Consider the following 23,625-nt stretch of genomic DNA (forward strand, 5'->3'; position numbering starts at 1 on the left):
AATTTTCTTCAGTTACTGTGTTTTAATATGTGATTCTTGTAGCGCCACAAAATCCACGACGTCGCGTACCATATCACTTGTAACTGGTAACCTGTCAAGAAAAAAAGCAGAACCGGATGAATTGTGTTTTAAATACCAGATATTAAATTACGTCAAAATCAATGTTACGTACCTAATTTACATGCGATACACAAATTAGCCCTTAAATCAAATCTACAAAATTAGGTTAAACTAAACACACACTCACACGTGTGAGTGAAGTCTTATATACTCCATGCGTACACGCAAGGGTCTACATATGTTTTAACAAATACTCTTTCTCTTCTAGTCACTTGCATCATCATTTAAGCTGCCTCTCTTTCAACGTCGCATCGATATATTAAAATGGCTTCCTCTTCGGCCCACCTGAACCACCACCACCAACTTCCAAACATCAACGGTGGAGCCACGGCGGCGCCTCCACCAACTCCATCATGCGCACATCCCAACACAAGCACCAAGTCGGAGACAGCAGCCGACGCTCTCTCCCGCCTCTTCAACCGTCTCCCTCCTAATCTCTCACTCCCTAACCGCCGCTCCTCCGTCCTATCCTCAACCGCTGCATCTCTACCGACAGTAACTTTCTCCGCCGAGAGCTGCGGCGATCTTATCTCCGCCGCTACAGAGTTCGGCTACTTCCAACTCGCTGACTCGGATACTATCCTCCCTTCTGGACTCGCTGAAGCTGCCGAGTCCGAAGCTCTCTCGCTCTTAGAGCTAAGCGAGGAGGAAAAGGAAACAACCTTTCCAAAGAACTGGCCACTTGGCTACGAAGCTGACGCTGAAACGCCGTCGTTTTGCTTAGACGCGGACTGTGCAACCGAGTCGGGCGAGTTAAAGCTAAGTTCACTGTGCGAATTCACTCGGTGTCTCGAGAAAGTTGGGCTGAAGACGGTAGAGATGCTGGCGAGCGCGTTAGGGTTCAAGAACCCGTTTGGAGATGAGTCGACCCGGTTTAGTACTATGATGTGGCTTAACCAAGATGTTCCGGATGATAAACCGGCGATAACCAACGGGTTTTATCCGTTTGTTGTCTGCTTACAGTACCAGATAAGGGAACAGAAGTATTGTTTGCTGTCCGAGTCTGGCTGGGTGTCTGTATCCCCTCGAGTTGACTCGGTTCTTGTGACGCTAGGTGACATTGCTCAGGTTAGTCTATCCCTCTATTTTTAATGATCGTAATTAAAAGTGGTTAGCAATTTTAATCAGTTTTATTATCGCATTATCAACTCTGTGATGGTATGAAACTTTATCCCTGCTTCGAATTATTTTATGTCAATCAGATAACAGTAACACACATGCATGTCCTTTTCAAAATAAATGTTTTTTTTAAGTTAAAAAAAAATAATAAATGTTTTTTTTCCACGCATTGATCAAAAAGAGTTAGAAATATTGATATTTCCCATACTGACTGTTGACAACAGCAAATAATTGTGGAGCAGGATCGGGCGAGATTTACGGGGTGTTTTATTGGATTATATGGGAATGTGTTTTCATTTGTGGCAGATTTTTAATGGCTTTGGGAAAGAAAATATGAATTTGAAAATTCTCCATTTAAAATAAAACCACATTCATTTCCCTACATTGCAGCAATTGTCCAAAAAATCAACAAATTTCCCTATAAAATTTAACAGTTTCTCATCTTTTATTTTTTTTTAGAAAATTCAAAATTAAATACTAGTGAAAATGAATTTTTATTTCTAGGTTAACTATAAAGCTCAGTTTATACGTTGACAGTTTGTAACTCAACTGGTTGAACGCATGAAACTTGTAGGGACGACATACCAAGTTTTGAGTTTTATGTGTGTGATTGTTGATACCAAAGGACTATGAGACTTTATGGTCCGAAGCTTTCTATGATATGCATAGTCTAACTAGTTTTAAATTTAAACCTAAACAATTTGAAAATTTGTAGGTTTGGAGAAATGGAGAGCTCAAAAGAGTGAGATATCGACCGGTGGTGTGCTCAGGAAAACTTGACGATCCAAGAAAGTCTGTAACAATGACATTGATGCTTACACTTCCCATGGACTCTATGGTTTCGCCACTGAGAGATATCAGTGACGGCGACAAAGAAGAAGAGTACGCAGAAGAGGAGGAAGGAGTATCAAGAAGTGATGAGAGAAAGGGATTTAAGTCTTTTTGCTTTGAGGATTACGCATGGAGAGTATACCTTGAGCGTCTCTTCTTCAAGGATCCACTTGACAGATACAGAATCAAACCTTAGAATTTTCTTAAGAATTGTTGTTTAATTTGTTTATTTCGAAATGGGACTTGGGCCAAGTCTTCTTGTTACGTCTATTATTCCATAAATTCTGAGTGATTTAAAAAAGAAGAACGTTCATCAAAATTTTTGGTTACAACAATGACTCGATGTCCAAATTAAACCAAAAAAACAATTACTTGAAAAATTAGACTACTGAAACTTTTTTTTGGAAAACTGATTGGCCGAGGATGATAAGTTAGAATGTCTTGAATAATTTGGAGACCATGTCTGCTTTAGTATGTCAAGAACAGCTTAAGGTATTTCGAGTTAAAGGGAATTGAACATTACATTGTGGCCTCTTGTTACTTTGTTAGCTGGTCATGAAAGCATAAAGAGGCATATGATCAGCTAATTAAAACCATGCCTGTGGAATCTCATGCCAGTGCATTGGGTTCGCTTTTTGGGTGGCTGTAGTAGTAGTGTACATGTGAATACTGGTCATATAGATGAATACAGAAATGTAAAGTATTGAAAACAATATCTTACCAATTCTTTCCACGACTCAATCAATTTATATATCTACCAAATACACATTCCTACCAAGCTTCAAATCCACTCCATACTCGGTACCCCTCCATGCTCATGCAAATAGTCACCATCCCGGTTTAATTCGGTTCAACTCCTCCCTTTTTTCTATCTGTGATTAGTAACACATATAGATTTGGTTATAATAACCTGGAATGAGAAGTTTGAGATACTGCCTTGTGTGGCTAAGAGAATCACACAAAGCGTTATATATTCTTCCATTTATATTTCTCGACCATAAAATCAAAACATCCGCATAAAATTCCAAGAGGCATTATATTTTTTTATGGATAATTCTCTCGAATAGTTATTTTTAAATTTTTGTCGCAAAATGGTTTTGAATAAGAAAATGACCAAAATTGTTTTATATTTAAAGTTTTTAATATTTATTTTTTAAAATTTAAAATCTATCTCCAAAATTCTACTCTTTAACTGTAAACCCTAAATTTTAATCTTAGGGTAAAAATGTATTGTCACTTTTTAATAAAACTTATTTTGTTAATTTTATTCGTTAAAAGCTATTTTTGTGAAGATAAATTAAAAATGTTATCTTGGGAATTTGTTTTTTTACAAAAAACCGACCCGTTGATTGTCCAGATCAAACCCGACCCGACTCGTTGATTTGCAAAACAGCACGTCGTCTCCTTTTGATTCTCCCCATTATATTCGACGAGTGACTAGATTAGATCGCTGTTCGTCATTTCTCACTACCAAAGGCAAAAAAAAAAGTATCTCTCTCCTTCATCACCTTTCTCGTCCACTTGCCTCAGATCTGGCAGCGATTTCAAATCCTCTCTCGCATCGCTCCTCTCTCTCTCCTGACCGTTAACGGTCTCTTCCCGGCCTTGGATCTGATTCTGCCACCGGCGCGATCTGAGGTCAAATCATGGCGGCAGCAAACGCCCCAATCACGATGAAGGAGGTCCTAACGGTGAGCTCTTCCTTCTCCGTCTCCATTTATAGAAACTTTATGCATATCTCTTGGAATCGAGCTGGACGATTAGCATGTTTCTATAGCTTCAGACTCTGATTTGGTTCTGCTCAGACTGTTCTACGATTGATTCTATTTGAATTCTACTCGATCGTTTCCGTATAAGTCAATTTTGTTCTGGATTGATCTCTTAGCATAAGCTCAGATCTGTGTTAACTCAATGTATCGAGCCCCGATTTCGAAGTTTTTGTGTAGTCCTGTGTGGTGATTCACTCGGATCTCGTGACTAAGTTCATGAACTATGCGACATGATGATTTTTTTTTTTGTTTACAGCTTCCGAGCATTGGGATCAACCAGCAATTCATCACGTTTACGAATGTCACTATGGAGTCTGACAAGTACATATGTGTACGAGAGACGGCGCCGCAGAACAGCGTCGTGATTATTGATATGAACATGCCGATGCAGCCTCTAAGGAGACCCATTACTGCTGATTCTGCTCTTATGAACCCAAACTCCAGGATCCTTGCCTTGAAAGGTCTTTTTCCTTCTATTTCTTAACCGTGCACCTAGAATAGTAACTTTTTGAAGTTTTTCTTGTGAAATCATTGATAACTCATACTTCATTTTGTTAACATAATATGCTATCTATTACGGATTGGGTGCTTTTGAATTAGTGCACGCCCGTTGTGATGCATCATTTGTTAGAAAACCGATTTTATTAATTCAGTATGGAAAAGTACCTACACTCATATGTTTCGATCCTATGTTATTGTTCTGGACATGAGAAAGATAGTATGTTTCTCAAGCCTATTGTAGTGGATGTTTCCTTACATTGGTTATTACTTATTTCTTCCTTTGTTACTCACTTCTATCTTTAATTTGTATATAGCTCAAGTTCCAGGAACCACTCAGGATCATCTTCAGATATTTAACATCGAAGCAAAAGCAAAGTTGAAATCACATCAGATGCCTGAGCAGGTGATCGAAGAAAACTTGTTTGTTACTTGATTATCTTTCATGTTGTACACTTCATCAGAGTTTGACTTTGGTGGTCTGAATTTTATTTTCGGATATTAACCACCCATGTTTTACAGGTTGTTTTTTGGAAATGGATTACACCAAAGATGTTGGGGCTGGTCACACAAACTTCCTTGTATCATTGGTCGATTGAAGGTTTTAAATCCTTAGTTTCTTGTTATCTTCTTAGTATCGTGTATATGTAGTTTCTAAATTTGCTCCGATATTTCCAGGTGATTCTGAGCCAGTTAAGATGTTTGATAGAACGGCCAATTTGGCAAACAATCAAATTATTAACTATAAGTGCTCTCCTGATGAGAAGTGGTTGGTGTTGATTGGAATTTCTCCTGGCTCTCCTGAGGTAGGTTTTCTGCGCCACATATAAGGTCAAATAAAGACATCATAATGGCTTTCATTGCATATATTCTTGACTGGCTCTTTTCAATATCACCTTATGTAGAGACCACAATTGGTAAAAGGGAATATGCAGCTATTCTCTGTAAATCAACAGCGGAGCCAGGCCCTTGAAGCGCATGCTGCTTCATTTGCTCAGTTTAAGGTTAACTATGTGGTTCCGTTGTGAGTTCACTCCGTGGTCTAATCTTGAACTTTAGTATGACAATCAACATTATTAATGACAGGTCCCTGGGAATGAGAATCCTTCTATTCTTATATCCTTTGCAAGCAAGAGCTTTAATGCTGGGCAGATAACATCAAAGTTGCATGTCATTGAGCTTGGTGCACAACCAGGTTAACTTCCTCAACTGCTCAATATTTTCATGGTTATTTAGCATCTTTGGCTACATTTTAGTTGGTAATCATCTGATGTCCAAAGGTGGGTAATTTTTTTTTTGCAGGAAAACCATCATTCTCAAAGAAGCAGGCAGATCTCTTTTTCCCCCCGGATTTTGCGGATGATTTTCCAGTAGCCATGCAGGTTTGTAGTTGCATTACAAGTTCAATTAACTTCCGTAGCTTCTGTTGAAAAATCATGACACCGTTTTCTCTTTTTCCCGACAGGTCTCACACAAATTTAACTTGATATATGTCATAACCAAGCTTGGCCTGTTGTTTGTATACGATCTAGAGACGGCTTCTGCTATCTACAGAAATCGGATTAGTCCAGACCCAATTTTCTTGACTTCTGAAGCTTCTTCGGTCGGGGGTTTCTATGCCATTAATAGGCGAGGACAAGTTCTTTTGGCTACAGTAAACGAGGCTACGATAATACCATTTATTAGCGGTCAAGTATGTTTAACCTTTTTCAGTTTTTCTCGATACACTCTATCTATTTCAACTTGAGATTTTAATAACTCTTATGTATAACAGTTGAACAATTTGGAACTTGCTGTCAATCTGGCTAAAAGAGGAAACCTCCCTGGTGCGGAAAATCTGGTATGTTACCTTGGTTCAGACGTGTTGATCTGTTCTCCTGCTGAAGTAATTATAGTTAACGAACGCCAGCTGGACTAATATGATAGTCAGTCGTTGGTGTGAAATTTTCTCATATTCAGTTTGGATGTCGCAGGTTGTCCAGAGGTTCCAAGAGTTATTTGCTCAAACAAAGTACAAGGAGGCTGCTGAACTTGCTGCTGAATCTCCTCAGGGGATTCTACGAACACCTGATACGGTGGCTAAGTTCCAGGTATTTGTTCCATATTCAAGCAAGTACCCCTCTGCGAACATGCTATGTGGTAGGTGTAACTAGCAATCTAAAACTATAACATCGCACTATTCAATTTTGCAGAGTGTTCCTGTACAAGCAGGGCAAACTCCTCCCCTGTTACAGTATTTTGGGACCCTTTTGACTAGAGGGAAACTCAATTCATACGAGTCTTTGGAACTATCCCGGCTTGTTGTGAATCAAAACAAGAAGAATCTTTTGGAAAACTGGTTGGCAGAGGATAAGTTAGAATGCAGTGAAGAACTTGGAGACCTTGTCAAGGTAATTATAAAATTGACCATTGTCCTTTAATGCCTCCTTTAGCATGTTGTAACCATAATTTTTTCTGTTCCAGACTGTGGATAATGACCTGGCTCTGAAAATATACATCAAAGCTCGAGCTACTCCAAAAGTCGTAGCAGCTTTTGCAGAGCGAAGGGAGTTTGACAAAATACTGATTTACTCAAAGCAGGTAGACGATAAGTTTAAAAGTTTGCCCTTCCCCTGTTATGGTTACCCGGAAGTTAAATGTGCTAACAACGTACCATTTTTTCATATTGTGACTTTAGGTTGGCTACACACCTGATTACATGTTTCTTCTGCAAACAATACTCCGTACGGATCCTCAGGTTAGTTTGGTGCATTTTTTGATACTTGCGACATATTAAACTTTGGAAAGACTGGTTTACTGGATGCTTGCTGCGTTGCGTAGCACAAGGAGAGTCACGAATCCAGTAACTTTTGTTGATTAATATTAACATGTTTTTGTTTATTATGCAGGGAGCAGTAAATTTCGCTTTAATGATGTCCCAAATGGAAGGAGGTTGTCCAGTTGACTACAACACCATTACTGATCTTTTCCTTCAGGTCGGTAAATAGTGTATACAATAATATTCACAGTTCATTACAAAAGAATTATCATCTGCTAATGTACTTGTGCATATACAGAGGAATCTGATCCGTGAAGCGACTGCTTTCCTTCTGGATGTTCTGAAACCAAATTTACCTGAGCATGCTTTTCTGCAAACTAAGGTTGAAAATAGTTGCCATCTTGCGTCTGTCTGTGCTTTCACTATTCATCTTCCTTTCTGAGACCTTGTACTCCACTTTCAACTCAGGTTCTGGAGATCAATTTGGTAACCTTTCCCAATGTGGCTGATGCAATTTTAGCAAATGGGATGTTCAGCCACTATGACCGCCCTCGTGTTGCTCAGCTTTGTGAAAAGGCTGGACTTTATATCCAATCTTTAAAGGTTGGTCAATGTTTACTCTTTTTGTTAGCCTGATAGATGTATTTCTTTTTCTTTGTAACTCTTAACTTTTTTCTTTTTGCACTGTGCAGCATTACTCAGAGTTGCCTGATATTAAACGTGTAATTGTGAACACACATGCTATTGAGCCGCAGGTAATACATCTGAACTAAATTTGAGTTGCTAAAATCCTGGATTGTCTAGTTGCTGAATCTTTCTCTGTTCAATATGCAGGCTCTTGTCGAGTTTTTCGGTACTCTTTCTAGCGAGTGGGCTATGGAGTGCATGAAGGATCTTCTGCTGGTCAACTTGAGAGGCAACCTTCAGATAATCGTTCAGGTAAGTACTGTGTTGTGGTATGATATGGACTTTTTATTTTTAATGTGACACTGACGTGTCAATATCATTGCAGGCTTGCAAGGAGTACTGTGAGCAACTTGGCGTTGATGCATGCATTAAACTCTTTGAACAGTTTAAATCGTATGAAGGGCTATACTTTTTCCTAGGTTCATATTTGAGTATGAGGTGATGTATCAGATGCTGTTATTTCTCTAAATAAGCACATTCTTTGTCTCTCTATTCTGATGATAAACAATGTTTTCCTTCGGTGCGATAGTGAGGATCCTGAGATTCACTTCAAGTACATTGAAGCAGCTGCCAAGACTGGTCAAATAAAGGAGGTCGAGCGTGTCACTAGAGAGTCTAACTTTTATGATGCTGAAAAGACGAAGAACTTTTTGATGGAAGCTAAGCTTCCTGATGCCCGACCTTTGATAAATGTCTGCGACCGTTTTGGCTTTGTACCTGATCTTACTCATTACCTGTACACAAACAACATGCTTCGTTACATTGAAGGTTACGTTCAAAAGGTATAGAGTTTCTGGAGGCTACTGTTAGTGTGTAGAAGGTTGGCATTTTTAGCATTAAATAAGTATAATGTGATATATTTTGCAGGTCAACCCTGGGAATGCTCCCTTAGTTGTGGGGCAGTTGCTTGATGACGAATGCCCTGAAGATTTTATAAAAGGCCTCATTCTCTCTGTTCGTTCGTTGCTTCCAGTTGAACCCCTTGTTGAGGAATGTGAGAAGAGGTATGAATCTTTTTAGTCATCTTGGTTTCCATTCATATTGCCCTCTGTTGTTAAAGATCTATTATGTATTTGTCTTGTCAGAAATCGACTCCGTCTCCTTACTCAGTTCTTGGAGCATCTAGTTAGTGAGGGAAGCCAAGATACGCATGTCCACAATGCCTTGGGTAAAATTATCATAGACAGCAACAACAATCCTGAGCATTTCCTGACCACCAACCCGTACTATGACTCCAAGGTTGTGGGTAAGTACTGCGAGAAACGTGATCCCACCTTGGCTGTTGTGGCATACAGAAGAGGACAATGTGATGAAGAACTCATCAATGTCACCAACAAAAACTCTTTGTTCAAGTTACAAGCCAGGTATTTGATTACTGCTAGCCAAACTTCTTACTTATTCCACAGTGGTTCCTCTGTAGTTTACTTATGCACGGATTTCCAACTGCAGGTACGTAGTGGAGAGGATGGATGGTGACCTCTGGGACAAGGTTCTTATGGAAGAAAATGAGTATAGAAGACAACTTATTGACCAAGTTGTGTCTACTGCTTTACCCGAAAGCAAGAGCCCAGAGCAAGTCTCTGCAGCTGTTAAAGCATTCATGACTGCTGATCTGCCGCATGAACTTATTGAACTTCTGGAAAAGATTGTGCTTCAGAACTCGGCCTTCAGTGGAAACTTCAATCTGCAAAATCTGCTTATACTGACAGCAATCAAGGCAGATCCGTCTAGAGTTATGGATTACATTAACAGGCTGGATAATTTTGATGGTCCGGCTGTTGGAGAAGTGGCGGTTGATGCCCAATTATATGAGGAAGCATTTGCGATTTTTAAGAAATTTAACTTAAATGTTCAAGCTGTCAACGTACTGTTGGATAACGTCAGAAGCATTGAGCGTGCTGTTGAATTTGCTTTCCGGGTCGAAGAGGATTCCGTTTGGAGCCAAGTGGCTAAGGCTCAGCTCAGAGATGGACTAGTCAGTGATGCAATTGAGTCTTTCATCCGTGCTGAGGATGCCACTCATTTCTTGGAGGTCATACGTGCTACTGAAGATGCTAATGTCTATGATGACTTGGTCAGATACCTTCTTATGGTTAGACAGAAGGTGAAAGAACCCAAGGTTGATAGTGAGCTCATCTATGCTTATGCAAAGATTGAAAGGTTGGGTGAGATCGAAGAATTTATTCTGATGCCAAACGTTGCGAACCTACAAACTGTCGGTGATCGCCTGTATGACGAAGCTCTGTATGAGGCTGCAAAAATAATATATGCGTTCATTTCAAACTGGGCCAAGTTAGCCGTTACACTTGTGAAGTTGCAGCAGTTCCAAGGTGCTGTTGATGCTGCAAGGAAAGCAAACAGTGCAAAGACATGGAAGGAAGTCTGCTTTGCTTGTGTTGATGCAGAGGAATTCCGGTTGGCTCAAATATGTGGACTTAACGTTATTATACAGGTGAATAATTTAATCTTGGTGAAATTTTATTCCATTTTGCATAATTTTATTTTCTCATGGGTAATCTTTTTGTTCCCTTATAGGTGGATGACCTGGAAGAAGTTAGCGAGTTCTACCAGAACAGAGGATGCTTCAGCGAATTAATCTCACTTATGGAGAGTGGACTTGGTCTGGAACGGGCTCACATGGGGATCTTCACCGAGTTGGGTGTACTGTATGCCAGATATCGTTATGAGAAGCTTATGGAGCACATCAAGTTGTTCTCGACTCGCCTCAATATTCCCAAGCTTATACGGGCCTGTGATGAACAACAGCATTGGCAGGAGCTTACCTATCTTTACATTCAATATGATGAGTTTGATAATGCTGCTACCACTGTCATGAACCACTCTCCTGAAGCATGGGAGCACATGCAATTCAAAGACATTGTTGCCAAGGTTGCGAATGTCGAGCTTTACTACAAGGCTGTTCACTTCTACTTGCAAGAGCACCCTGATATAATCAACGATCTTCTCAATGTGCTTGCTCTGCGGTTAGATCACACACGTGTCGTGGATATTATGCGCAAGGTTTGAGGCTGACCCTTGGCCCTTTAAGACATATCAGCAGTGTTTTAAAATGATTAATTTCTGATGATATTTATTTCCTGATTTCAGGCTGGTCAGTTACGCCTTATCAAGCCCTACATGGTTGCAGTTCAGAGCAACAATGTTTCTGCTGTAAATGAAGCTCTGAATGAGATATACGTAGAAGAAGAAGACTATGACAGGTTGCGCGAGTCTATCGATTTGCATGACAGCTTTGACCAGATAGGCCTCGCTCAGAAGGTAAAGACTAAATTTTTACATCTTCCTTCATATCATTTCTAACTAATCTTCACGTGAATGGCGCGAACAGATTGAGAAACACGAGCTTGTGGAAATGAGACGTGTGGCTGCGTATATCTACAAGAAAGCCGGTAGATGGAAGCAATCAATTGCTTTGTCGAAGAAAGATAACATGTACAAGGACTGTATGGAAACTGCTTCACAATCCGGCGACCATGACCTTGCAGAACAACTTCTCGTTTACTTCATTGAACAGGTATGTGTTTCAAGCACGATTACATAGTAAAACAGAGGATCAAACTAACAATCTTTTTTCTTGTCGCGTTTATTTATTATTACAGGGGAAGAAGGAATGCTTTGCCACATGTCTCTTTGTGTGTTATGACTTAATCAGACCAGATGTTGCTCTAGAACTTGCTTGGATCAACAACATGATTGACTTTGCGTTCCCGTATCTCCTCCAGGTGATTAATCCTCAAAATTCCTCAAACGAGATAGTAACCATGTAGACTCTATATATGATCAAATACTCTTTCTCCCTTTTTGTTATTGCAGTTTATCCGAGAATACTCTGGCAAAGTGGACGAACTAATCAAGGACAAGCTAGAGGCACAGAAAGAAGTGAAGGCCAAAGAGCAGGAAGAGAAGGATGTTATGTCCCAACAGGTACTACACTCAAACATCATCCCAAAAGTGCGTAAAAATAAGAGAAAAGAAAAACACACTAACTCCGTGAGTTTGTTATGAAAACAGAACATGTACGCGCAACTATTGCCATTGGCTCTACCTGCGCCACCGATGCCAGGAATGGGAGGAGGTCCAGGGATGGGAGGCGGTTATGGTCCGCCACCACCGATGGGTGGAATGCCAGGAATGCCTCCAATGCCACCATATGGAATGCCTCCGATGGGCGGGTACTAAGCCTGTCGAAAACAAAAGCCATCCATTCAAGTAATCGAGAACTCATAGTCGCGCGCGCAATCTCTACCGTTGTGGTATTTGTCGGAATGTTTCCTTGTTTGATTTTATAGGTGTATGTGTGGATAATAAACTCGTATTTTCGTTTGTAATATTCTTTGAGGGGTTTTTAGGTGAGTCATTTTTGGTTGAAGGCCATGTTACTATTTTTCTTTTGAGGGGGAGAGATGTAACTCCTAACTAGTCTACTTGTCTTTTTTACTTTGATCTTTCTCTCATGAGTTGTTCTTTCTTTCCAGCTTTTTATTTTTCACTTATAATTTCCGATATTTTATAGCCTTTTTGAGTTTTATGAATTAATTTTTGTTTTTGTTTTGGCTTAATTTCTCTTATTGCTGGCTTGGTTGTTTTATTTTTCTTTACAGATTTGAAGTTACACTGTCGGATAAAAAAACAATTGTTCTAATTTCTGCCATTTGAAAAAAGAAGAAGAAGAAAACAGTCAGTACTTAGATTAAATTTGGTGAAAGGGATAAGATCCATCACCCAAAATCACCAGTATGATTTTTTAGATTGCTCGGAGGAGTCCAAGTCTAGTAGTTTGAGGAGCTATGTGCTCATAATGAACCCTGGTCTTTTCCAGGTAGAAGCTTTTGAAAGTACTTGCCATAGTACATTGTGCATCACAATCTGGATCCAGAATCATTAATGCAGCACAAGCTGTCTGAATTATGTGTCCTCCATTGTTGTTTTTTTTTTTTTTGCGAACTTGTAAAGTTCATATTAGTGAAAAGTTGTTTTTATAAAAAGCGAAAGATTTTTAAAACAGGGAGTGCAAACTATAATTATACTTGAATCATCTGGCAGAGATCACCTCCTGTTAATACTTCGGCTCCGAATTGGCCCACACTAAGAACGTAACTGTCTGATCATGAAAACATATGCGACTTGGCCTATATGATCTCAAGGCTGACCTGACCCTTGATTTTAAACTTTTTCCTCTATAAAACTTATCAGCAGTGGCTTAATGATCGACTTATGATGATATTTTCCTTCCTGATATATTGTTAGATTCAGGTTTAATTATGGACTTCCAACTTAAAACCAATCGGTGATTAGTGGATTGGTCCTAGCCCTTTATATATTACTTAATGTCCATTAGAATTCTCGATGTGGGATATATATCTCTAATACCCCTCCTCGAGATGATGGCTCTTATCGGCTAGAAATCTCGGAACTTTAGGACATTTATATTCGGTCGAGCGAGTTTAACACAACCTTTATACCCGGTTGGAAGGGTTAATCACGACATTTATACCCGGTCGGAAGTGTTAATTTTAATTTTTAATTTTAATTAGGAGTTTAAGGTATTTAGAACCTGGCCCTGATACCATGTTAGATTCAGGTTTAATTATGGGCTTCCAACTTAAAACCAATTGGTGATTAGTGGATTGACCCTAACCCTTTATATATTACTTAATGTCCCTTCGAATTCCTGATGTGGGATATATATCTCTAATATATATATATCGCAGGTTGATCAGTGATCACTTGCGCCTTATCAAAGCGGTACATGATTGCAGTTCTTAACAATTTGCCTTCCTTTTGATATACGCAGTTAGATTTGGTAGGATGAACTCTTGGGTTGGTTTTAATCACGTCAGAAGTCACCAACAACAACTATATAATATTATACAGCGTCTTGCATTAAACAATTGGCACGTATTCCAAGTCCGACGAAGCTCCCGGCATTTTCAGAAGCATGGTAAGGATAGTGATTTTAAGAAAATAAATTATCTAATATAAAACAACAGATTTTGTTTATTTTTAAGCATTAGAGTGACGTGAAAATGGATAAAAGTATTTTTATAGAACTAACCGTACACTTTTTAAAAGAAAAAGGAAAAGCAAATGAATTCTTTTTAGGGGGCTCAAGAGATGAATATGAAGAGGATTATAATTACTTTTGGGTGTCGACGATGATCAAAGACACGCCGGCACGAGACATATACCCTACTATAGAGTCTAAGACCTAAAACGTTTTGGTTTGGATGATCTCTCTCTTACCTTAATCTAATTAGCAATTAGCCTATACTCACCTATATCTTTCCTTTAACTACATCCCCACCATCTTAATTGCTTCACTTCCAAACTCTCCTACGTCCTGTTTGTTAACGTATATGTCTCATGCACCCACAAAAAATACAAAGTTTTCTTAATGATCCTATAACCATATTTATTCTACTCATCATGACATTGAGTAGGTTTTATGATGATAATAAATAGACTAATCAATCCTATTCCATCCAATCAATAGCAGTAACCAAACACAAACCGTCATTATATAGATCATCAGTCTATTAACTCTAATTAAGGTAATTAATCAAATCACTAACCTTAGTTACGCATTAAACAAACTTTGACAAAACAACAAATACTGATGGGACCCAGTTTCGGACCAAACCGGTTACGAATGATAATTTCGGTTAAGCGGAGAAGAAAAGAGAAGATAATCGCCGATGCTGACGTCACCGCCGGTAATCAAAAATCAATCCTCCTTCTCTAACTTTACCCCCAAACCAAAAAGATCCTCTCCTCCTCCACCACAGATTCTTATCCTACGCCTCCTCCTTCTCCCCCTCCGCGCACGTTAGCCTCGATGGAGACGACGCCGGAGACTCAATCGAAACCCCATCCCCACCGTCTTCCGCCGGGACGAGAGGACTGGTGGAGCGAGGACGCGACGGCGACGCTGATCGAGGCCTGGGGAGACCGTTACGTCAACCTCAGCCGCGGAAACCTCCGGCAGAACGACTGGAGAGAAGTCGCCGACGCCGTGAACTCGATCCACGGCGGCAGCGGAAGGCCGAAGACGGACGTGCAGTGCAAGAACCGGATCGACACGCTGAAGAAGAAGTACAAGACGGAGAAGGCAAAGCCTTCTCCGTCGTCTTGGTGCTTCTTCGAGAGGCTCGATTTCTTGATCGGTCCCGTCGCGGCGAAGAAATCCACCGGAGTTGTGAGACCGGCGGTGAAGAATCCGACGGGATCTAAATCGAGTGGGAGCTCTTTGGAGGAGGATGATGAGGAGGAGGAGGAGGAGGATGATGATGATGAGGTGGGAGATTGGGGGTTTGTGGTGAGGAAGCATCGGAGAGTGGAGGATGTGGATCCGAGTGGAGGTGAAGGGTCGTCGTGTAGGGAGCTGGCGAGAGCGATTTTGAAGTTGGGGGAGGTGTACGAGAGGATCGAAGGTGCGAAGCAGAGGATGATGGTTGAGCTGGAGAAGCAGAGGATGGAAGCTGCGAAGGAGCTTGAGTTGCAACGGATGAACATGTTGATGGATATGCAGATGGAGCTTGAAAGATCCAAACTTGGCAAACGTAGAGCTGCTGCTGCGTCAGGTAAAGATATAAACTTTGTTGGTCTCTGTTTCTGCTAAGCGATTGTGAATATATGGTAAAGTTTTCATTTTTATGTGCTTTTATAGATTGAAACTTTAGCTTCTGAGGTTTCAGATTGTTGATTTGGAACCGTAACTTTGAGCATTTACTCTTGATTCTATATTACTTGTTCATCATATGATGATGACTTGCTAAAAAGTTGAATTGTACAGGGAAGAAGTTGTAGGGATTAGATAGTGGAGAAGCTATACTGTGGTTGAGAAAGGAGCATCTGAGAGCTCATTCGCAATTGGAGAGACTGTTATTATTCTTACTCACTAGGTTTTAAGTTAGAGCAATGCTTTTTTTCTTCTGTTTACTTCTCTTCTTTAGGGTACATTGGTGGTAGCAAAGCAGACTGGTGAAAGAAACGCTTGTAGTAATCTGACAGACATATCAATCAACATGTACTTTTGTCAAGTGTTAATGTATTGATGGTTTGTGTATCAACGCCTGTGGTCTCATTTCTCTATTTATAATCTGCAATTAGTCTTTTGCGTAACTAGGTCTCAGAATTGCCTAACAGATTTAGTACGTACAATGCGTGAAGGGGTTCTTTTCATTAACTCCAGGACAAGACTCTTGTGACCTGATGGACACGAGTTGACACATGAGGCTCTATTGTATTTGCTAGTTACATGATGGGTTCGTGGGTTCGAGTTCAAGCTCGTAGTTCATACATCGTAATCATATAGTGGCTTATGTTTGAGAATTTGGTATGGAGTTTTAAGTATAACGTTGAAAGATCACATTGATCAAAGAATAATTTTCATGTAAAGTAGAGGATAATCGTTAAAACAAATTAAATTGAGCATATATCTTTTTTCTGGTCATTATTAATATATATAGTTTCTAAGAATTTATGTGTCTCAGTGAAATAAAAATCGAAATATCCATATATAATATGCATATCCTTTTCTAAAGCCCTGCGTTGTTTATAGCGTTGATCTGGATCATCTGTTCATTGCTCATCTCACGTCTATACAGACGATGTTTAGATGCAGAAAAGGGGAAAAGATACACAATTTTTTATTAATATTTAGCGTAAGAAACATAGTTGTTCAATTACAGAGAAACAAAGAAGTTTGCTAAAAAAGTGAAAAAAAACAGAGATGTCGAGAAAATACACACCAAGCTAAACCGAAAACAATACCAGAGAAACAAAGAAGTTTGCTAAAAAAAAAAAAAAAAGTAAAAACAGAGTAATGAGAAAAACACCAAGCTAAACCAGAAACGATACCCCAAATCTTATTTGATACGGATAGACATAGTGGTTCCTTTGGATTTCTTCTTCCAGATTCCTCAGGTAGCTTATAAAAGACATGTACCAAAAAAAAGAAAAGGTTAACTCAGGTGATTTCACTATAATATTTTTGTCTCTTCCAGTGTTTGCTAACAAGTTGATTCAAAAACTCTGGAACATTACCTCTTTAATGAGTTGTGGTGCTGGTGATTCTGCGCTTTTTTCGGGCAAAAGGGTTCATGAACCACTCTGGTTTGTAGGAAACAAGTATGTATCCAATCACCCATCCAAAGGCAATACCAGGTATGACTCCTATGACAGCTGCTATCCAACTCAACACCTCTTCCTCTTCTTCTTCTTCCTCTGACTCCAACGTTTCATGCGGTTTTAGCGCGTGAATATCTATGCAAATTTCGTCAAGAGAAGGGCCAAAAAGTCCCGGATTATCCTCAAAAGAAGTGCAGTTCAGCCTTCGAAACTGAGTGCCTCCTGGTACTAGACCTGTAAGCTTGTTATGAGAGAAGTTCATGTACGAAAGGAATGAGAGTTCCCCTAGCTCTTGGGGAATTTCTCCTGAAAGCTGGTTTTGGGAAACGTCCAGTGACTCAAGAGCCGTCAGGTTTCCCATAGATGAAGGGATGTGGCCAGAGAAAGCATTATTGGACAAGTTGAGCACAAGAAGCTCTTTTAATAGACCGATGGAGCTTGGGATCTCTCCTTCAAATTTGTTTCCTGAAAAGTCGAGTGCTGTGTAGATCTTTAGGATACGTACAAACTCCATCTCTATACCTTTATTCATCAACACCATTGAATCATGGTAATAGGAACCTCCCATGTACTTATCCAGCTGATCATGCTGATGATAATAAACAGTCCCAAGTGATGACATAGCACTCCACTTCACAAAGAAGTCTGATGGCAAAGCTCCATTGAAGTGATTGTGTGATATGTCGATGATTTGCAACTCAGGGAACGAAGTTTGATGTATCGGTCCATGGAAGGCATTAAAGCGTAACACAAGAATTTTTAACTCTAGTAGAAAACTCAACCAAAATGGAAACGTATCATTGAAGAAGTTGCTTTCCACGTTCAGAACTTCAAGACTAGAGAACCGGATCAAAGTTCTTGGAAGCTTTCCCGTCAGTTGGTTATGACCGACGTCAAGTGTTCTTAATCTTCCAAATATATTCTCTGGAAGACGTCCTTGAAGACGATTTTGACGAAGGTTTAGATATAAAAGAGAAGGCTTGAGATTTCCCAGACAACTAGGGATTAAACCACTGAAGTTGTTGTTTGATAAATCAAGACTGTATACAGAGCGCAAATAACATATGAAAGAGGGAATCTTTCCCGTAAAATTGTTGTTGGAGGCAAGCAAGGATAGCCTTGAAACTAAAACTGTTGAGTTTTCGAAGCCGCTGAAAGTGTTGTTGGAAATATCGAGGTAATACAAATTTGGTAGCGTCCATAACCATCCAGGCACTTGTCCTTTGATTTTATTGTTGGAAATGTCTAGCCTCTCTATATTTTGCGATTTTACAAACTCTGGAAACTCGGTGATACCGCAGCCTGACAATACCAAATAATACAGCAATAGGGGACCTGAAACCGGACTCTTGTTTGTGGCTGAAACATGGTTGCCTGAGAGAACCAACACAGAGAGCCTCTTAAAATACGACAAGATATCATTGAAGTCAATGGTAGTGGTCGTGTTCAAATAGGATAGGTCAAGAACTTCCAGCCACTTGAGATGCGAGAAGATACTAAAATCAATCGGACCTTGTGCATTGTAGTGGGAAAGGCGAAGGTCGACAAGGTTTGTAAATTTGGATAGCGTGGCCGGGATTGGCCCTCTCAAGTTGTTTCTGCCAACGTTTAACACTCGTAGCTTAGGTGGTGAAGATATATTCCCAAGCTCAAGATTACCGTTGAGTTGGTTATCAAACAAATCAACACTATCCATAGAAGGAATGGTGAAGAGAGAAGAAGGCAGGGTCCCAGTGAAAGCGTTGTAACTTGCACTAAAAAACGTCAATTTGGATAGCGAAGTGATGTTATGAGGAATTGTTCCTGTGAACTGATTGTAATAGAGTTCTAAAGATGACAACTTTGTCAAATTCAGTAGTGCAATGGGAAAGCTTCCATTGAGCCTATTGAGACCAACATATAAGGTGGTCAATTGGTTTAGATAGCCAAAAGAAGATGGGATTTCACCAACAATATAGTTCCCAGAAAGGTCAAGATAAGTGAGGTTATAAAGATTTCCAATAGAAGATGGAATCTGACCCGAAATCTGATTATAAGAAAGGTCAAGATTGGTGAGATGAGAAAGATTTCCAATCGCAGATGGAATCTGACCCGAAAAATGATTTTGAGAAAGATCGAGAAAGGTGAGATGAGAAAGGTCTACTATCGAAGAAGGAATGAACTCGCTGAAACCATTTCGCGAAAGGTCCAGAGAGGTGAGATGAGAAAGGTTTCCAATTGAAGACATGATTTGACCATTGAAATCATTATTTGAAAGGACTAGAGTGTTTAGAGAATGAAGGCTTTGAAGACTGCTATTGGAATGAAACCTGCCACGTAGGTAGCTGCAACCAAGGTTCAGCTCGATCACTTCACCGGATTTGGCATCGCACCTGACACCCTCCCAATTACAGCAGTCGCTGTTATTCATCCATGACTTTGTCTTCCGAAGGGGCTTTACTATAGTTTCATTGATATAACAATCATAAGAAGAAAAGGAAGAGTTTAGAACCTCAAACTCGGTCTTGAATTGGAGAAGTGCATCCCTTTGTTCCGGACGACACAAGTGCCTAGTTGGAACCGCAGACACGTCCTCATAACTGTAGCCGAATAGGAAAAGTATAGAAAGAGTAAGAGAAAAGGTACTCGTTATGTTCCAAAAGCCTTTCATTCTTCTTTAAGCTTATTTAACTTTGAAATGAAAAGGGAAATTGGTGATGAGTAACATGCTTCCATGCCCATCTCTTTATAGCGCAATAATAGACTTCGTGTTGTGAAAAGTCAGAAAAAGAAACGCCGTATATGTTGATAATATAAAAGATGTGGAGCCCGTTGCACTATTTGCACAGTGAATTTTTTTTCTCTATAAACGATTGTTTCGATCGATGGTAAAAATCATTCATCCTTCTTCTTCAATAACACATCCTTTCTTCTTATCATTATTATCTTCTTAGTACGGGTATAAAATTTTGCCCTTATTTAAATTCCTGCGATATAATAAAATTCCAGTTCTTTTCATAACACGTTATCAGCACGATCACTCTGCGATTCGGTAAAATTTATTTGTATCATTTATACCCTGTTATAATGGTCGGTATACCGCCTCTACTATTATTTATATTATGTTATAATGGCCGGAATACCGCCTATATTATTTACTAATAATTTAATTTATTAATGGTCGGCCGAGCCGCCTTATATTCTGTTTATTATTTATTGGTCGGCCGAACCGCCTTATATTCTGTTTGTTATTAATTGGTCGGCCGAGCCGCCGTATAATTTATTTATTACTCTGCATTGATCGGCTGAGCCGTCGCATGATTTGTTGTCATAACATAAATATTTTATTGTCATAATTTTTTACTTTTATGAAATTTTATAGATTTGATTGACCATTTAATACGATATTTACGGACTAATTTTTGGTGCACTCGATTTAACCCCAACGGTCACAAAGAATTTTTTTCAAAAATTTCTCCTTTCTCCAACGGTTATGAACAGTATTTTTCACCTATAAATACAACTCATTTTCACTCCATTTCATCATCCAAAACATTTCATCTTCTCTCAAAAATTTCAAATCGCTCTCCTCCGATTTTTCATTTCAAGAAAGATGATTCGCGCACTTTTGTTTTTATGTGCCATTTTTATTTGTGTTTCTATTTATGGTTTATTTGTTGGAGAATTTACTCCGAGTGAATTTAAGATGAATATCGGTTTAATTTTCTTTACATCGCTTCTCCTTGTAATTGCTTGTATGATTAATGTAAACGGTTTTTAATTATGAAGTTCTAATAAAATTATTATTTTGTGTTTTAGAATTACAAATGGAAAACATCGAGAAACTCCAGTTCCCGGCCCTGAAAATAACTGGCGAAAATTACGTCGGGTGGGTCACAAACGTGAAACCATATCTGGTGATGAAAAAGATAACCGAAACAATTGTAATCGGTAACAAATCACCACCCGAACATATAGCCGAAGCGATAATCTTCCTGAAGAAGCATTTTGATGAAAGTCTAACGCACGACTATGCAAACGTCGAGGACCCAGCTGAACTGTGGCAAACTTTAAAAGAAAGGTTTGATAACCAGAGACAAATCAACCTTCCTCACGCTCTAGAAGAGTGGAAAAATCTGAGGTTCCAAGATTTTCAAAAGGTTGAGGATTACAATTCCGCTGTCCTGCGGATAGTTGCACTCCTGAAGTATTGTGGTAATCCTGTCTCTGAGGCAGAAATGATGAATAAAACATACATCACTTTCCACAAACAGCTTCACTTCTTACCCGAAATTTACAGAAAATGCGGGTACACGAGATTTTCTGAATTGATGGTTGCGCTCATGTTAGCTGAAAAGAACAATGAGCTCTTAATCAAAAACCACAATTCCCGGCCTACGGGAGCCAAAGCATTCCCTGAAGTGAATGCTACGGCGATAGAAAATTCGGAAAGAAGAAACCATACCAATCGAGGTCATGGCCGCCGTTTCAACAACAAACGTGGAAAAACTTACAATCCCAAATGGAGGGGATCTAATAAGTGGGTTAGACCCGGGCAAGTTTCCAAGGGTAAAGAAACTCAAGAGGATACCACCCAGAAGCGTGAGACAGTGTGTTACAGATGTGGTTGTAAAGGACATTGGTCCCGTACCTGTCGTACTCCTTCACATCTCTGTAAGTTATATCAAGAGTCCACGAAAGGAAAGGCTAAAGAGGTGAACCTCACGGAAAATGTTGAAGGGACCTCATACCTTGAATCCTCCGACTTCGCTAATGAGCTGGACTAGATTACTCCTGAAGAGAATCGAAATGCCTATGATAAGAGTATTGAATAGTTTTCAGTATTACCATGTATAATTATTATATTTCATGTTTTAAACAAATAATGATGTTTTTAACGTCATCTTATTGTATAATTATTGTGTCTTTTTTCTTTATATGAATGAATTTTATGTTTCTTTTATATTTATGACAATTTCAGAAATGGATCATAATGCTAATGGAGCAAAATCCAAGAAACGGATTCGTGAAATATGCATACCAGATAGTGGAACAACGCACACTATTCTGAGACAAAAGAGATATTTCTCTAATATAAAACCGACAAGAATTGTCGTCAATACAATATCAGGTCCTGCAGACGTGATTGAAGGAACTGGTAAAGCAAACTTTACTTTACCGAATGGAACAAAATTTTCCATAAATAATGCTTTATATTCTCCAAGTTCTAAAAGGAATTTGTTGAGTTTTAAAGACATATATCTTCACGGATATGATACTCAGTCTGCAACTGAGGATGGAAAGAAATACATGTATGTAACTTCTGAGAAATGTGGCAGAAAACACATATTAGAAAAGTTTCCAGAACTTCCTTCGGGACTACATCATACTTATATCGATGAGATCGAATCAAATCTTTTAGTAAAACAGAACCCAGAAGAGTTCACATTATGGCATGATCGCCTTGGCCATCCAGACACTACAATGATGCGTAAAATCATAGAAAGTTCACATGGTCATCCACTAAAAATCCAGGAGATTTCTCAAGGGAATAAAATGACATGTGTTGCATGTTCTCTAGGAAAATTGATCGTAAGGCCATCGCCAACCAAAATCGATAAAGAATCACCAAAGTTCCTTGAAAGAATTCAAGGCGATATATGTGGACCTATACATCCACCTTGTGGACCATTCCACTATTTTATGGTATTAATTGACGCATCCAGTAGATGGTCACACGTTTGTCTATTATCATCTCGAAATGTGGCATTTGCGAGATTTCTAACTCAGATAATCAAACTGCGAACACAGTTTCCTGATTATACTATTAAAAGAGTTAGACTAGACAACGCTGGTGAATTCACATCCCAAGCATTCAATGACTATTGTATGGTAATGGGAATTGAAGTTGAACATTCGGTTGCTCATGTTCATACGCAAAATGGTTTGGCTGAATCTTTAATTAAGCGTCTGCAATTGATTGCAAGACCATTGATCATGAGATCAAAACTTCCAACCTATGTATGGGGACATGCCATTTTGCATGCAGAAGCACTCATTCGGATCAGACCGAGTGCATACCATAAGTATTCCCCACTACAGTTAGCGTTTGGTCAAGAACCAAACATTTCCCACTTTAGAATCTTTGGTTGTGCGGTATATGTGCCTGTAGCACCACCACAACGTACAAAGATGGGACCACAAAGAAGATTGGGAATATATGTTGGTTTTGATTCCCCATCAATTATAAGATACCTAGAACCACAGACTGGTGACGTCTTTACAGCACGTTTTGCTGATTGTCATTTTGACGAAAATGTATTCCCAGTTCTAGGGGGAGAAAACAAAAATGTTGGAAGTGATATAAAATGGAGTGTACCATCATTGTTATATCTTGATCCTCCCACTAAAGAGTCAGAACTAGAAGTTCGACGAATTATGCATTTACAGAGTATAGCTAACCAGCTACCTGATGCATTTGTAGATACCGAGACGGTAACTAAATCTCATATACCAGCTGCAAATGCTCCTGCTCGTATCAAAATGCCAAATGAACAAGAAAAGGAGGATGACACACGAGAGCCAAAAACATGCCTGAAGCGTGGTAGACCTGTTGGTTCTAAGGATAAGAATCCTAGGAAACAGAAGAAAGCTGAAATATATGATGCACCCAAAATAGCAGAAAATATTTTGGAAGAAATAAATGATAAGGAT

At 39.3% G+C, this 23,625-nt stretch overlaps 4 protein-coding genes across 4 annotated transcripts; 3 read left to right on the forward strand and 1 right to left on the reverse strand.

Moving 5' to 3' along the window:
• The first annotated feature begins 295 nt into the window (after positions 1-295).
• Positions 296-2,405, forward strand: LOC106433270. Its single transcript, XM_013874121.3, has 2 exons — positions 296-1,188; positions 1,955-2,405. The coding sequence occupies exons 1-2, from the start codon at positions 385-387 to the stop codon at positions 2,264-2,266; spliced, it is 1,116 nt and encodes a 371-aa protein (XP_013729575.1). The 5' UTR covers positions 296-384; the 3' UTR covers positions 2,267-2,405.
• Positions 2,406-3,500: 1,095 nt separating this feature from the next.
• On the forward strand, positions 3,501-12,349 carry LOC106433275 (clathrin heavy chain 1-like). Its single transcript, XM_013874125.3, has 30 exons — positions 3,501-3,761; positions 4,096-4,300; positions 4,655-4,743; positions 4,860-4,938; positions 5,016-5,143; positions 5,243-5,341; positions 5,424-5,532; positions 5,640-5,719; positions 5,803-6,030; positions 6,112-6,177; positions 6,311-6,427; positions 6,530-6,727; positions 6,801-6,917; positions 7,015-7,074; positions 7,226-7,312; positions 7,394-7,477; positions 7,564-7,698; positions 7,788-7,850; positions 7,930-8,034; positions 8,108-8,220; positions 8,312-8,564; positions 8,650-8,786; positions 8,868-9,146; positions 9,232-10,234; positions 10,318-10,803; positions 10,891-11,061; positions 11,132-11,317; positions 11,403-11,525; positions 11,617-11,727; positions 11,815-12,349. The coding sequence occupies exons 1-30, from the start codon at positions 3,717-3,719 to the stop codon at positions 11,980-11,982; spliced, it is 5,124 nt and encodes a 1,707-aa protein (XP_013729579.3). The 5' UTR covers positions 3,501-3,716; the 3' UTR covers positions 11,983-12,349.
• A 2,002-nt stretch (positions 12,350-14,351) lies between these two features.
• On the forward strand, positions 14,352-15,872 carry LOC106433241 (trihelix transcription factor ASIL2). Its single transcript, XM_013874088.3, has 2 exons — positions 14,352-15,383; positions 15,596-15,872. The coding sequence occupies exons 1-2, from the start codon at positions 14,639-14,641 to the stop codon at positions 15,607-15,609; spliced, it is 759 nt and encodes a 252-aa protein (XP_013729542.2). The 5' UTR covers positions 14,352-14,638; the 3' UTR covers positions 15,610-15,872.
• A 558-nt stretch (positions 15,873-16,430) lies between these two features.
• On the reverse strand, positions 16,431-19,670 carry LOC111202417 (receptor-like protein 35). Its single transcript, XM_022695275.2, has 2 exons — positions 16,849-19,670; positions 16,431-16,732 (listed from the first exon to the last, which is right to left on the reverse strand). The coding sequence occupies exon 1, from the start codon at positions 19,580-19,582 to the stop codon at positions 16,853-16,855; it is 2,730 nt and encodes a 909-aa protein (XP_022550996.2). The 5' UTR covers positions 19,583-19,670; the 3' UTR covers positions 16,431-16,732; positions 16,849-16,852.
• Between the last annotated feature and the right edge of the window lie 3,955 nt (positions 19,671-23,625).

Source organism: Brassica napus, chromosome C1 (assembly GCF_020379485.1).
Source record: "Brassica napus cultivar Da-Ae chromosome C1, Da-Ae, whole genome shotgun sequence".
NCBI lineage: Eukaryota > Viridiplantae > Streptophyta > Magnoliopsida > Brassicales > Brassicaceae > Brassica > Brassica napus.